Source organism: Anopheles darlingi, chromosome 2, assembly GCF_943734745.1.
Source record: "Anopheles darlingi chromosome 2, idAnoDarlMG_H_01, whole genome shotgun sequence".
Classification (NCBI taxonomy): Eukaryota; Metazoa; Arthropoda; class Insecta; order Diptera; family Culicidae; genus Anopheles; species Anopheles darlingi.
This window is the reverse complement of record NC_064874.1, coordinates 23,849,403-23,864,621: the sequence shown is the minus strand read 5'-3', so window position 1 is coordinate 23,864,621 and position 15,219 is coordinate 23,849,403. Positions and strand designations below refer to the sequence as shown.

The following is a 15,219-nucleotide window of genomic DNA, read 5'->3' as shown; positions in this document are numbered from 1 at the left end:
GGTGATAATTAGAATGGTTTATTTGTTTAGATCGGATTGAAGAATACGCTTCGACACTATCCGTACCCTACTCTAATAAGCATCGCAAACAAATGCTTTCCTGTTTTGCGTCAAGTAATGTGTGTAGCGGTATCGAGTGAGAGCGAGATTGAGAACGAGTTTTGAAAGAAATTGTAGGGCGGAATCCATTGCATATTATGATCTGGAAAGCAAACGGTGGCGCGCTTATTTCACTTCCATGATCTCCACTTCCGATGTTGTCGACGGAGTCTTAAGTTTTTCCTTGCCACCGCCAGAGCTACCAGTGCCGATCGCAATAGCAGTTTGTTGATCAATCATTTCCACATCACCATCACCGTCTGCACCACCGTTATCATCTTTAGTGGATTCCACCTGGCCTTCCGCCGCCGCAGTTGCTATGTTTGCATTTGCTTCCTCCTTGGCGGAGGCCGAGCTCTTATTGCCAGTTGCTCCTCCGCTGGCCACTGTGGCGCCGCCGCCGGCTCCACTCGACTTTTCCTTCGCGCTACTATTCTTAGCTTCAAATTCTTTCAACATCGCATCCAGACTAAAACGACGCCGATAGTTCATATAGAATGTGCGTACTTGAGCTTCGGTCTTCGAACCAAGCGTGTCAGCTATTGCCTATAGAAGCAGCGGCAACAGCAGCAGTAGTACCAGCATCAGCAGCAGCATTGTACGGTGTGGATTCGTGCAACGAGCAGATACACAAGGTCATGTCGCGTGTGTCCGTCCGCAGTTAACGGAAAAGAAAGAGAGAGAGAGAGAGAGAGAGTGGCACGAAAGTCAGCGAAAAATGGGACATAGCAGGGGAGAGGTGGAAGAACGGAGCAGTCCCAGGAGACTGCATCGGTTGCAAATATTTCCAATCAATTCAAATGCATTACCTGAAAATCGCGACCATATTTGCGTACACCTTGCACCGCTAACATTAGCTCCTCGTTGTTCCAACGAGAGTTCAAGCGTGCGGTGCTCACTTCGGGTGGCTTAAGCGCATCCAACGATTCATCGATATCGTGCTTCAGTCCACTGACCGTTTGCTTGTTGTACTGTATCTGAGATATGTGAAGGAACACAAGGAACACAAGAGGAGATTTGTGTAAAAAAAATCAACGCCCATCTGCTACAATCGCTAGAGCCGCCGATAACCGCCCGCTCTCGTGCGCTTCAATGCTTACTTGACTCAGAAGTTTAACGATTTCCCGATCCATACCCGCCAGCAGATCATCATTTGGAATGCCCTTGCGAACACCACCACTAGCGTCGTCGATCTTCTGTTCCGAATTGGCCAGTTTCACGATGTCGTCATGGTTAATGTACATGCCCTTGGGAGGGCGGCGTTTGTGGCTATCGCCACTTTTGCCCAGTATGTTTGAGCCACGTGCGCGCTTCTTCATACAGGACGGTCCGGAAGTTGGCCGCAGCACACCAGTGCGCCTGACCACCAAACAACAAAATTGGAACAAGAAGTATCGGGATCAAGTGGAGAATATACAAAACGAATAGAAGTGTGGAATACGTCTTTACAATGGCAGCGCCTAACTAACGTTTTTTACACAGTTAATACAGACATCCGGGATACTGATTAGGACACTTTTTCTCATGCTGTCGATTGAATGCCATCGGTTAGCGATTAACAAACACAGTGTCATGTGTAGGATAGGACAACTCATCTAGAAACACGCGCTAATTTAAACCAAGCGTCGCTTAGTAAACCGAACGATTGCATATCCTTTGCTATGCTTACTTATATGTTAGCACACATTGAGTTGCTCACGAACAACATATTGTTGGATAAAAAAAAACATTCATTTTACTGTTCACTATTGCCGAATGTGTGCCGAAACTGAATTTCCTCTATCTTTGAAACAACCTGTGCGCCAATAGCGGCGACGGTGTAATGCGTGAGCAATTTCTACTAGCATATTGTGCAGCAACAACAATCGATGGTGACTTGGTGTTTTACAACTAATTATCAGAACAGAGATCAAGACAAAGAAAAAGCGATGTGTGTAGAACAAGTAGGCCACATCAGTGATGTGGTGGTTGTCGGTACTGTGGCGTAGACAAGGAACAAAAAAGGACAAAGAAATCATGATTTGCTAAGCGACGCATGACACCATTGGAAAAGGACAAAAAAAGATCCCTACAGACAACTATGTTTGGAAAACAAGAAACCCCTAAGGTGGTAATGTTGGTAGTGATGGAAGAGGAAAGGGAAAGAGGGAAGAGGCAACTGAGGAAGTGTGTGACTGCATTTGGTCAAATACCTCCAGTGATGGTGGCAACTGCCACAGAGCTTCCCTTGTGGTGTCGGGTGCACCTCGCTGCATGAAACCCCGCAGCCGGTGCATGAGAGCAACCCATCGGTTGTGCCGGAATGGTTTTCGTTTGTGGCGCCGGCGGACGCTAGTGATGTCGCCGCACTTTCGCTCGTATCGTTACTGCTCGAACCACCGTTCGATACGGCCTGGTTGGAGGCTCCCGCCGCTGCCGCCGTCGTCGTGCTGTTGGGCGCTTGGTTCTGCCCCGCAGATGCGCTGGTCGACGATGGCTTCAACATCGAAAGTAGGATACAACATAGCAACATATGACCAGGAAATGGAGGTTTTCCGGAGAACAGATGACGATGGTTACGCGATTCCCGCCGGTTGGGAATCATAAACGCAGTAGGCATGGTTGTTGTTACCAACATGATAGAAGAGCGCGAGCGCGCGCGCACACGATCGGGAAAAGTGGAAATGGGGGGGAAAAAAGTGGAAAACTGAAATTATTTACCATTCTGGGCCCCGTCGCCCTTCTTGCTCGCTCAATCTCGCACTCTTGTTCGCTCTCGATCTCACGCCCTTTACTCCCGATAGGCCCTTTTCCCCCCTAACAAACCGCATAGCATCGAAGCATATTTCATTGGCGTCAATAGTTAGGAGCAAAAGAAAAAAGACACTTACCTTGTCGTCGTTGTCTGACTCTTCGTTGCTACCGTGATCGCTACCATTCTCCGAGCTGTCGTTCTTCTTCAGCTTCTCCTGTCGATCCATAACGCTCGTTCTGCTGCGTGTCTTCTTCCAGGAGTAGTAGAACTTTACTAGGCTAGCGATTGTTTTATCAGGTAGCTAATAACCGAGGGAGAGAGAACGAGTATAAGCCAATGGATATTAACGCTATATCATCGCATCATCTTACCATCTGTCGGATACGGTGAAAGCTTTTGCCATGGAACTGGAACGCTTGCTCGAAAAGTACCCGATCCTCGGCGGTCCATTCGTCCGGAAAGGGCGTAAAGTTGGCCAGATCCATGAGGGCCCGCTCTAGGTTGTGTTTATGCCAGAACAGCATGCCCAAAGCCTGCTCACCGTTGTAGCCATACCGTTCCTTAGCCAGCGTTATGTATTCCTCCACTGATTGTTCGACGGTGGTGCAGTGTTGGAGGACGGGAGGGGGGGGGGGGGAGAGAGATAGGAGGAAAAGGCAAACATTGGGTTACTTGCGCTGTGAAGGGAACAGGAGACCGAGTACTTACGTTTGTTATCGGGAATGTCTTTTGTCGGTGACCATACGAGCAGCGCGCGGTCGTTCAGGGCTTCGGGTTTACGATCCGGCTGAGGTATCAACTCCGGACAAACGGCCTGGTAGTCACGTCCAACACGAATTTTTTCTACGAGATCGCAATGGAATCGGGGAATTAAAAAGTGCAAGGATAGAGGAAATCAGCAATCAAACATGGATTTCAAAATTCCCTTCCCTATTGTGGGTTTTACCAGCCCGCACTCCCCCATGCGCCCTCAATCCGGTCTGATTAACTCACCTTCATACTCGCTCTTAGCCTTTGTTGCCTTCGAAGTGTTGCCATTCTTGCGAGCTGTGCAGGACACGCAGGAAAAGCAGAAGAAGGATGATAAAGAACAATACGGAAACGGATAATGATTAGTGGGAGCTCAATTCGGCGGTTGTCGTTTGAGGATCACCGCAAAAGTGACCGACCGAGGACAACTCATACACGGGTGCGTGTACAAGGACGATAGATACGGTTGGTGCTGATTACTCACAGTTTTCCTCGTCCGAGCTAGTATCGGTGGCCATGCCTCCGGTGGCTGTTGCCGCCGAAGCCGCAGCAGCCGCAGCCGTTGCCGCCGCGCTCTGCGCTGTTCCGGAGTGACCGTTTGGGCTTGGGCCGCGCGATCGTCGACCGTTGCGCACGTTCTCCGACGTTCGGTCCGCTAGCACCATCTTACCGCTGACCTTTTTCGTGTCCACCGTGATTCCGGGGGTGTTTTCCGTGGGTAAGTGTGAAAGGCACGGCCGCCGCCAGCAGTTTGCACACGACTCGAGTGTGACCCCGCGCTACGGTTACGATGATGCTTCCTTCCGTACCGCGACTCTCCGGGGAACTCTTGCTGCGGAGGCGATAGGGTAACTTTGTTTGATAGCGATGGCCAATGGAAATCACAAAACGGTGGTCTTTTGTGCACTTCGGCGATCGTAACCGTCCGACGGGGCCCGACAACAAACAGGATAGCAAAAAAGGAACCGTACGACGGCGTTGAAGTTAAAACCAACAGCAACACGGCGACCAACGGGAACGGCTAGCAGGGTAACCTAGCTTCACTTTTCACGCGACCGTACTTTGCGTTCTCTTGTTTTAGCCATTTTGATCCCACTGTGATCTGTTCGGGAAAGCACTTTTTGAAACCGTTTACAAACTGCGGTTTTAGGAGTCCAAAGTACCGGGGTTCGATTCCCGGAACTTTCGCCTCCTGGATCCTGTTTATACAATTTTTGTTCGAGCAAGGCGCAAAGGCTTCCCACACGAACAAGATGTACCAACAAAACCGTCGCCATAAACAACAAAAAGGGAGAAATCAGAGACAGAAGGAAGAACAGAATACGAAATGTTGAAATTAGTAGCGATACTTTGGTTTTGCGGCTTCCTGCGATTCTCTCTCGCCGATGGAACATGCCGGAAGGTGGGCGACTGTTCCTGCGAGTTTTACGATGGCCAGGGAATCGATCTATCACCGGTGATTCCGGAAACGAGCCAGGCGCTGGAAACGACATCTCCGAACGGCGACAAGTTTTATTTCAGTCCCTGCAAAACGATCTTCTACGTGCCAAGCGAGAACCAAACCGATGAACTCGGTCGCTGTAACAAGGGATACACGGTGTGTGGGGGTGGTGGTGGTGGTGGCGCGGAGTGTTCGATGGCCACAGATAACATATTCTTTCTTTTCCACAGCTCTGTATGTACGTAAATGCGTCCAAAAACTACAGCAGACTTGGCGAACTGGACAGGACCGAGTTTATCAGCAGAGAGAACGATGGACTGTATCTTACTTATCGAAACGAAAAGTTAGTTGAACGCATCGCTTTGAACGGTTCGATCTGTACCGATTACTCATCCCCCCATCGCTTTATCAATTTAAGGAACTTTACTCAAGTGAAGCTGGTGTGTGCCAGAGATAAGAGCTCGTTCCTCTATCTCGAACCAACATCGTACAACAAGACCCAGAACCATACGGTAGGTCGGGGAGACGAAGGAGGCGCAGCAGACGGTTTTTTAATGATTATTTTTTGTGTTCTTTTCCGACCATCCAGTTGATTCTGTTTTCCCCGTGGGCCTGTCTGAAGACGATAGAAGACTACAGCAAACCCAGCACGGGCACGGTGCTGCTGATTATGCTGTTCATCTCTATGCTTTCCTACTTTTTGGTCGGCGTTACGGTCAATGCCGTGTACTTGGGCGCTCGTGGCATGGAGATGATTCCGAATCTGGACTTTTGGCGCAACTTGCCCGGTCTTGTAAGGGTGCGTATCGGTGGCATGTGTTTCGCTAGATAGATTGTTGACATCGTATTCGTTTGGCTTACTCCTATTTGCCTAGGATGGAGCACGTTTTCTACAGAATGGCTGTAGAGTTGAAAGGAGAGACCCTAGCCCGGACACCTACGACGCCATATGATGATATTATGTCTGCCAGATGGGATCCGGATTGTTTCCCCATTTTCTGTGTTGTGCTGTGTAACCGTTTTGCATCTGGCGCATCCATCGTATCCAGGTGGCCCCAATGCGCTATTGTTTCCCTTTTCCGCATAATAAAAAATGTCATTTTGTTTGTAACCATGTTTATTTCTTTTACTTTATCTGCCAGATGTTACAAGTTAGCTGAAAACTAACTTCGGTCACTATCTAATTATTTGCGTTAATATCGATTACAGCTGAGGAGAGTACAGCATCGCAAATCCTTAAGACAATCCTGCACGAAATGAATCGCAAAAGAATGGAAGAGTGATCTTACGTTGTATACTAGAAACCAATATAATTTTCCCAATCGCCACCAACCGGATGAGCTGCCGTACACGACTCAACTCTCTGAGTTTGTACCATCTGAAGGAACAGCAACAATGTTTTTCAGATGCTGAAGTCGTTATAAGGAAAAAGATGACTACAAAGAAGGAAATGATAGATTTATTGACATACAGCACCACATCATCTCTTCACCTCATAAATCATCCCGAGAAAAAATATTTACGCGATAGTTGCTAGATAGATCATTTCTACATTTCTTATTTTTAACCTTCCATAGTAGACTGTTACGTATATAAGCACACGAAAGTTGATCGTACAGTTTGTTGAGCTTTTAATTTAATCAAATTACACAGCAGTACGATGGAAAAGTTTGGTATCGTACTGCAATACGGAGAAACGTGATAGAACGCTTTAGTCCAACTCTACAATTTCAGGATCGATATTGAGCGGACGAGGGAGTGTGGTCGGTTGCACGCCGGTGGCATTGGGAATCATCATGCCCGGCTGAGGCATCCCACTGTGTCCCGGTCCTTGCATCTGGGTAACGAAAAGAGACCATTTAAATGACGATGCACGATCCGCGCAACTATCGCGTATTATTACCTGCATGTTACCGAACTGAGTTGCGGTCGATGCCACATTACCGGCTGCGTTCATCATCATCGGCTGAGGAACTGTTTGCCCTACCATACCAGCGTTGGCCGGCATCGCGAACCGTATTCCCTGCTGCTGCATGTTTGCCGATGGAACTTCCAGCCTAAGTTGAAGCTCCAACAAACTCTTGTAGAACTATTCAGAAAGAAATCGAGAAACAATGCGATATAATGATAGTATTATGGGATACTCCTACTTCTCGCGGTCGGTCAATTGAGTTGCATACCGTTAGATCCCCTTCGTTCATTTGACGGTACAGTTCCTGCATCATGTACGGTATCATACTGTTGACAACGTTATCACTCAATGTCGGGTTATCCTGGCGAGCCTTCATGTTGAGCAGCTTAAGCAAAACATCGTTCCGGATGCCATAGGTGGAACTCGATGTCACCGGACCAGCTACTATGAAAAGAAAATGGAACCAAACGATGCAACAACCAACTAATGGTGCAAGACACAATAACACTTACCTCGGCCTGCCATTCCAACGCCCATTCCCATGCCCATACCCATATTGGCCATACCCATCCCATAGGCCGGTACCGGGGGACGGTTCTTCTCCTGTTCGAACTCCTCCCAAGCTGCCTTTCGTTCTTCCTCATTAAGCGTCTCCTCCTCTTTGTTCTCCAGCAGCGAATCGTGCTCGTGGTACTTGTAGATCAGTTTGTCAAACCGCTGCAGCAGCTCCGCAAACAATCGATCCTTCGGAAGGTTGGGAGTAGGACGCGGTTCGCTCGGTTCCACATCATAGCGGTATAGCTCCTGTAGATCATTTTCCTTGTAGTGTCGATCGATCTGCTGCTCATCGATCACACGTTTCGATATCGCTTGCTTCGTCACTTGCCGTTCATAGATCTTCTCCTCCATGGTGCCCTAGGGTGCGAGTGTTAGAGAATGGTAATGGAGAAGGTAAGATCGATCCGAAGTCAGATCAAGGAAAAGACATAGCGCACTAACCATTGCAATAAAGCGGTAAATGTAGCACGGTTTCGTTTGCCCAAAACGATAAACACGGAAGATGCTCTGGATATCGTGCGACGGGTTCCATGATACGTCGAAGATAACGACTCTGTTAGCGGCGACCAGATTGATGCCCAGCCCACCCGCACGCGTTGATATCAAAAACAATCTATTGTAGATGGGAGAAAGGAAGAAAGCGCAGAGTACCATAAGGAGTATAAGGAGACAAGATTCGTTTCCATCTGGCGTTAATCTTTACCTAGCCCGTGTGTTGTTTTCGTCGTTAAAAACTTTACACGCATCGTTCCTGTTGTCAATCGAGGTCGAACCATCGAGCCGGAAATAATCCAACCCGAGTGACCACGAGCAAGGATATTTGCTCAGTATCTCATCCTGTTCATCCTCGTCCTTTTGTGCATTATCGTCCAGCAAGGATAGGAAATGTTCAATCACGTCGAGCGAGTACAGAGATTGCGAGAAAACCAATCTGTACGAACGAAAAAGAGAGACTAGTCATACATTGTCGTCGCGCACTGGTTGTGTTGTACTTACAACTTATCACCGATAGCTTCACATTCCTTGAGAATTTCCATCAACAGCATCAATTTGCCCGAGTGCTCGAGATTATCCAGCTCTGATTCGGGGCACAACTGCATCCACCATTCGGTCGGGTTTTCCGGTTTTGATAGTTCTGGTGGTTCCTCTGTAAGGCCCGTAAAAATTGCCAGCATTAGCGAACCTGCGAACGCTTCGCCAAATTTGAAGCCTTCATTTATACCGACCTTCTACAATACCATTTTTACGAGTTCGTCGTCCAGTGGTTTTAGCTGCGGAGGGCCCTTCACTGGATGCCGGCTTCTCGTTGGTCTTACTTGATTCGACCGAGCCCGCATTACTTTCGCTATCATTATCAAGGACTTTTACATCATCGTCCGACTCGGAAGAAGATGATTCCGAAGATGTCGACTGTTCGCTATCACTGTCGTCTAGAAAGTCTTTCATAGAACCCAGCGATTCCGCATCCGAATCAAGATCTCGCTATGGAAGATAATTCAATTTTAATTTCCCATGTGCTCTTCCCTATACCTCAACCATGACGCACCTTCTTTTGTTGGTTTATTTCATACCGATCGCTGTTGTACCGTAGTACTCTCGGATGAGTCCATATTCGCTGCAGGTTTTGAAAATCCGAGAACAGCATCGATGACCGTTTTTGCATCAAATCTTCGTGCCTTTTGCCAGCAAAATGTTCCATATAGTACTGGGAGGAGAGATGGGAAAACCATATTAAAATATTACATTATGGGGAGGCTATCACGCCTATTGTTTGCGCGAATGTTACCTTATACAGTGCAATTTGCATTGGAGTCAGTTGAACTGACACCACAAATTCCAATTTCGGTGGCAAAAATGGTGCAAGTACGGAATAATCACGCCGTTGCACACACCCATCCAGCAGCTTGTGCAGTACGTGTGCACGTTTCCGCATCAGCTGAATATCGTATGGTGTCGAGTCGGTGTACTGTCCGTTGGTGATAGGATTCACAAAACGGTTCATGTACTCCGTGTACGTTCCGAGCAGCTGCGGTTTCACAAACTGTACCATACAGTAATCTACGGAAGGTTAAGAATGGTAAAATAAATTCTACATTTCAGTAATGCTAGATTCAGAGAAAGTATGCGAATGCCTTACACTCTTTCATATTATTCTGAATCGGAGTACCGGTAAGCACTATGCGACGCATCGTTTTGATGCGAGTTATAGCCTTAGAGAGTGAAGTTTTCTCGTTCTTCAATAGATGTCCTTCGTCACAAACAATCATATCCGGTCCGGGATCGATGAGTGAAGTTTGAAGCGATTCACGAACTTTCTTTCGTAAACGAGGAGCCGTGGGGTTGGCTAGGTTGCGAAACATGTCGTAACCCAAGATCATCACACCGCCTTCGTTGTGCCACTCCATCAGTCTGTTCGCTCGTGTTACGTTGTCCTTGTACCTGTGGCATGACATAGTAAATATTACATCCGTGTTGCAACTGATCCACAACACCGAGTGGCAAAAAGTATTACTTTACCTTGATATTTCGTATACCTCCACTCTCGATCCCTTTTCAACATGCTTCAGCCAGATTTTAAACTCATTTACCCAATTGCGCACGGTAGATAATGGACAAACCACCAGAATTCGTTCGATCCCCGTTATATCCGCGTTGGAGAGCAGTGTGTGTGAGAGGGCCACAACCTGTAGCGATTTGCCGAGACCCATGCAGTGAGCTAGAATGCATCCAGAGCCGGCTGTTTCTCGCAACCGCTCTAAGCTTTCACAGCAAGCATCGAACATAAACTTAATTCCGTTTGCTTGGTGCGGTTTTAGCTGCTTCACTAGCCGTTTATCCATCTCAAGCAGCGCTTCCGCCGTCTCTTCATCGAAATCCAACACCAGCTTCTCTAGTGGCCGTATCTGTTCCGGTTTCTCATCGTAAGCCTCTTGGTTGTACAGTTTTTGTCGCTCAGCGACGCGCTGTTTGCGTTCCCGCTCCACCTGCTCCGCATTTTTCGTCGTTTCATCAAGATCTTTTTTCTTCATCAACTTGCGAATGTTCTTCCGTCCTTTGTTGGGCGAATCGGCCTCACTGTCCGAAGAATTTTTCTTAATGCGCCTACGTTTAGTTCTAAAATACGAAGTTGCGACGAAGATTACATTAAAACCGGTTTCCTATCAGAACTCGGCTCCACCCGACCCTCCCTCGTACTTACACCTTCGGTTTGGCGGGCTTTTTCTCGTCGGAAGAGGATGAGTTTTTCCTAACGCGGGTACGTTTTTTACGCGTTTGGAAATCGTCCTTTGCTTCATCGCCATCTTCATCCGAGGTGAGCCCGGTACGTAGATTAGTGCGGCAAGATCTAGTGGCCGCTCGTCGGCTTCTGCCGGTTGTGCTAGCGGAAGGCGCACTGTCGTTGCCACCATCGTCGTCCACTTTGGCTTCCTCATCGTTCGTATCACTTCCTCCATTGGTTGCTACAGCTGACTCCGGCGGAGGACTATCATCACCGGTTTTTCCTGTATTTTCCGCATCACACCATTCTTCCTCTTCGCTGTCGCTCACTGCCCTGCGTTTTTTCGCATTTCTAGCCATTTTCTGTAACAAAAATGAAACAATGTTAAACCATTTGATGAACACAGAGAGAGGAAACTTACTGTTTTTGGAATGTTCGATTTTTTTCGACTTTTTAGCGGTTTATCGGAATCAGATTCGCTGCCCGCACTTTTTGCCTGTTTTGCAGAATCGGATTCGGTCTTGCTTTTTGCCGGTTTCTCTGAATCGGATTCACTCAGCATACGCTTTTTAGCGCGAGCTTTATCGCCGTTTGCCGGCTTAGTAGGCTTCGTTTGATTGGATACAAGAGCTTTGGTGCGTTTTAAGTCACCGAAATAGTTTGTGTTTGATAAGAATCTTTCGATTCTCTTGTCGTTAAGATCGTGTACCGTTACACCGTACAACGATTCTATTGACCTCAGGTCTGTGGGCAATTTTTCCACTACTACAGTAAAGTCGCGCGTTTGGTACACTGTCGGCGAGGATTGACTGTTGTGGATGGGGCTGCTCTGCGCCGGTTTGCTGCTGATGCGGCGAGGCGTTTTTGAAGGATTTCGCTTGCTCCTAGGAGAAGTGTTTGATGGTGGACCGATGAAACAGTCACTGTCGCTGGTATCGCTGCTATTTATTTCAATTATGCTGGCATTGGCCTTTTTAACTTGGCGATCGCGACCCCTTCTTCTGCTGCTGCTGTTTGACGAGCTGACGAAGAGTACGTCGTCCTCTTCACCTTCTTGCTGCTCATCCAAGGTCTCTATCAGGCTGGTTCGCAGTAACTTATCCAAAGATACCAATCGAATTTGCTGATGGTCCTGTCCTGAGGATGATTCGCCGCCGTCGTCGTTGCCGCCGTTGTTGCCACCCTCTTCGCTGTCCGGCGGGCAATCGGTTGTCACGTCAGTTTTTGCACTCTCCAAAGGATTAATTTCTATCGAATTGCGGATCGAATCGAAGTCGTTTGCGAGCCTATCCTTGCTCATGGGCATAATTTCATCTTCATGTTTTGGCTGCTGCTGGATGCCGGAAGCGGTTTGCTGATTGTTTTCAGAGTTTCCCCCGACACTACCACCGTTCACTATGCTTTGCATTATTCCTTCTCATCGTCGAACATCTTCGCGAATCCTTGAGCGTCAACGGGAGCCTTCCGGGAAGAGGGACGGTATTACGACGCGACAAGCCGTACCAGGAAATCTGCAAGACCACTTTTTGCGGACTAATTGGCGAACGCAGCAAAAAAGTGATACTGTTTTTTCAGCGGCAGCTCCGCGATTTATCCACCAGCCACAACACCGTTACGAATGGACGCCGAGGAACTACACAAAACGGAAGAGGAGGTGGGCACCTTTTTCCGGATTTCAAGCTCAAAACCGCACAGGTTTCCCGGCGTTCCCGCAAAGAGCAAAGAAAATCTCGAAAGTGGCGAAGCGGGGCTCTTTTTGACAGCGCTTGCTTCGACAACACACGCACACTCTTGCAGAGCGGCCCATAAAGAATAGGCGTTTTGAATTCGCGGTTTTTTTTTAGATAAAATCTTCACAAAGTCGAGTGAGTCTTTGATGAGCCAGAAATTGTAGATAATCCATGCATTCGTTGTTTTCATGAAAGTCAAGGTTTATTTTACACATCCATTATTTAGTTCAACGCATTCAACACAAGACCCGCAACACGCTCGCATGTAAAATGGTGTACGACGCTTCATCGATCCTGCCGAACGGAACCTTTCTTCCGGTATTTATATATATTCTGTGCAAACCGGTGGAAACATAGGCAGAGGAACAAAACAGAGAGGAACATATGAGAAACAGGGACCAAAAGCATAGAACGTAAAAAGCACAAAAAATACTATATTTTCCTCTAGTCTTTCTCCTACTTTGCCACTAACTTCGTGTGTGTTTCTGTTTGTTTTATCCTCTCCCGTATAACAATGCGCGTTGCATTTTATCCACTTGTTTCCTCTTTTTTACAATGACTCCTAGAACGCATTTCAGTCTTTGTCCTCTTGGGTGTGTTGTGTAAGTTTGTGATCTTTTTAATCTTCCTTCTGTAATGTGCTGTTCACTAAAACCATTGTATCTCATTTGCTCGCCTTCAGCCGTCCCCAAAGAAAAAAGTTTCCTTTAGGGGTTCCTTTTCATTGTGTTCAATCGAACTGTGTTTCCGTGTTTTTTTGAAAAACCAAACGAAAGCGTGAAAACTACATACAAACTGAATGCGTAAATGGTGACCGTGCGGGACCTTATTAGTTTGCGATTTTGTTTTAGTTACACACCTGGATGATGGAAGATGAGAGTGAGGCTTGCAACATCGGCAAGCAAAGGAACAAACAGTAAAGAATAAATAAATAATTAAATAAATACGCCTGCTGCGGATCATCTTGCTCCATAGCAAACGAACAGAATAAATTAATAAATATTCAATAACTAAACTCACAAAAACGAAAAAATCGCTTAGGAATAGGCCTTAAAATGTAAACTAAATTATGACTAGCATCCACGATTGCTCGTTTCATCATGGTAGCCTTGATCCTGAGCTTCGCCAACACCGCCAATCGTTCCTGTGACCGATCACGCGTTACATACCACGTTCCCTACTTACCCACCTTTCCTTTCATTTGCCTATGAGCGCGCACGCTGATACTACAGTCAGGAAGCAATTTTACGATACGTTAAGATGCTGTGCGAACAAGTAACTCTTAGTACCTCCTTTTGGATGCGGTCGTATCGCCGAGGTTCTTAGACCTCCCGCCAAATGGCCGCGGAATTCTGTTCCTTTTTTGCCTTTCTTGACTTACGGATACAAACTAATTGCACTAAAATATTGATTTTACGCTCCAAACTGCACCACGGCGCGCTTGGCTGTTGCCATTTAGTGCCGGCAGGCTTGCCGTCGTGCAGTTCGAGTGTTCACTTCACTGAAGGAAACAGAATGCATTTCATTGCCGGTTACCGTAAGACCGGGCGACCATGGATGTTGGGGACAATACTTAAATGGTATGTTAAATTCTAATGATTGGATTGCCGTACCGGTCGGGATTTTCGGGGTTTTTTCTGTGCTGCCAGAGCAGAACATTTGCACAATTATTTACAGTCACTTTCAAACGACATGTGACTAAGGGACTAGTGGCGATGTGTGTCTGCACTTTAGCTACTTTCCAATGACGAACATGAAATGACACAAATTTGGACTAGAGTAAGAAGATTAGAATTAGGGACCACAACGGGGAGGAACAAGGGAAATCGAAGAGGATATTGAAATGGGAGAACAGTAAGGAACAGGGAAAGGGTATGAAGAGGACAGTGGTCTGTCGGCCCTCGCTTAAAGACTAGACTGTTTCCGTTCCTGGTTTTATCTGAAATCGATCGCCTTGCCTTGCTCGTTTTGCATCGATCCCTATATGCCATCTCTGTATAAGAAATATATCTATATATGTATAAATACGGCTTCTCTTACTTGTTCAATATTGAAGGGAGAGGGGAGGATGATTTTGACAGGTTTTAAAGACAAAATGACAATAAATAAATTTACTCGATGCGACAATAAATAGACTGCTTAACACTATTCTAAATCCCCCTCCTCCTCTGCGATCTTACGACTGCAGAATCATGCTCTCCCGGTGTGATCGGTGTTGCCAGCATTACTCAGTGGTCCTAGTGGTCCTAGTGCTCAATTATTGTTGCCTCCTCACCCTTCACGTCCGACATGGCGGCCATCGCTTTCGTCAGCACGGAGGCGTCCTTCAGACTCAGTACCTGCAGGACTTGCGGTTCCGAACCGGGTGGACCCTGGATCATCATCTGATGCATACCGGGCCCAACGGTGATGGTTTCCATCGTTTCGCCATTTTCCACCTATTATTAGATCGATAAATTAAGGTAACAGTTCATAGTACATCATACACGCACATAAGAAACCGGGAGTGTGCTAAAGGAAACGCAGAATCGAACAAAAACCAATGGAACGATATGGGGTCTGGGGTTGGGAAGGGAGTGAGAGCATAAATAAATGTTGAACCAATGGTGGAGAGCACTGGCAGACAATGGGTGAAATCTAAATGCTAATTTGAAATTCTACTCACTAAATCACACATCTGGAAAGAAAAGAAATACAATATTACATTATTCGTCTACTCGACAACAGGAATGGTGGTGAGGTAATGACGGTGAGTTCAATTAAATGTATTTTTGT

General features: G+C 46.9%; 4 protein-coding genes across 11 annotated transcripts in view; 1 reads left to right on the top strand and 3 right to left on the bottom strand.

The window, feature by feature from the left end:
* Positions 1–217: 217 nt before the first annotated feature.
* LOC125950191 (REST corepressor) lies at positions 218–4,621 on the bottom strand. The gene is made up of 9 exons (XM_049677939.1): positions 4,068–4,621; positions 3,827–3,880; positions 3,542–3,676; positions 3,205–3,419; positions 2,970–3,134; positions 2,292–2,575; positions 1,200–1,458; positions 909–1,076; positions 218–645 (listed from the first exon to the last, which is right to left on the bottom strand). Exons 1-9 carry the CDS (start codon positions 4,246–4,248, stop codon positions 226–228), a joined length of 1,881 nt encoding a protein of 626 aa, XP_049533896.1. The 5' UTR covers positions 4,249–4,621; the 3' UTR covers positions 218–225.
* A 242-nt stretch (positions 4,622–4,863) lies between these two features.
* On the top strand, positions 4,864–6,135 carry LOC125950213 (cation-dependent mannose-6-phosphate receptor-like). The gene is made up of 5 exons (XM_049677982.1): positions 4,864–5,180; positions 5,255–5,367; positions 5,443–5,536; positions 5,614–5,823; positions 5,900–6,135. The coding sequence occupies exons 1-5, from the start codon at positions 4,911–4,913 to the stop codon at positions 5,975–5,977; spliced, it is 765 nt and encodes a 254-aa protein (XP_049533939.1). The 5' UTR covers positions 4,864–4,910; the 3' UTR covers positions 5,978–6,135.
* A 326-nt stretch (positions 6,136–6,461) lies between these two features.
* LOC125950171 (transcriptional regulator ATRX homolog) lies at positions 6,462–12,431 on the bottom strand. Of its 2 annotated transcripts, none has more exons than XM_049677882.1 (14): positions 11,136–12,431; positions 10,694–11,076; positions 10,012–10,608; positions 9,632–9,933; positions 9,281–9,552; positions 9,041–9,199; positions 8,721–8,976; positions 8,491–8,641; positions 8,198–8,425; positions 7,936–8,107; positions 7,449–7,851; positions 7,205–7,380; positions 6,928–7,113; positions 6,462–6,861 (listed from the first exon to the last, which is right to left on the bottom strand). In XM_049677882.1, the coding sequence occupies exons 1-14, from the start codon at positions 12,120–12,122 to the stop codon at positions 6,736–6,738; spliced, it is 4,398 nt and encodes a 1,465-aa protein (XP_049533839.1). In that variant the 5' UTR covers positions 12,123–12,431; the 3' UTR covers positions 6,462–6,735. The 2 variants fall into 2 exon arrangements, with proteins under 2 accessions (XP_049533839.1, XP_049533840.1); XM_049677883.1 differs by having other exon boundaries at positions 7,205–7,377.
* Positions 12,432–12,697: 266 nt separating this feature from the next.
* Positions 12,698–15,219, bottom strand: part of LOC125950180 (DNA-binding protein Ewg) — an 8,907-nt gene continuing 6,385 nt past the window's right edge. For 5 of the 7 annotated variants that reach the window (XM_049677904.1, XM_049677907.1, XM_049677908.1 and 2 more), the window contains one exon: positions 15,201–15,219. This exon is cut by the window's right edge and continues 2,086 nt beyond it. Coding sequence is in view for 2 of the 7 variants with exons in the window: in XM_049677909.1 (XP_049533866.1) it covers positions 14,691–14,882; positions 15,110–15,121 (204 nt within the window). In the remaining 5 variants the exon portion in view is untranslated. Of the gene's footprint in view, positions 14,883–15,109; positions 15,122–15,200 lie in introns of those variants that run through there. The other 2 variants (XM_049677909.1, XM_049677910.1) reach the window with 2 other exon arrangements.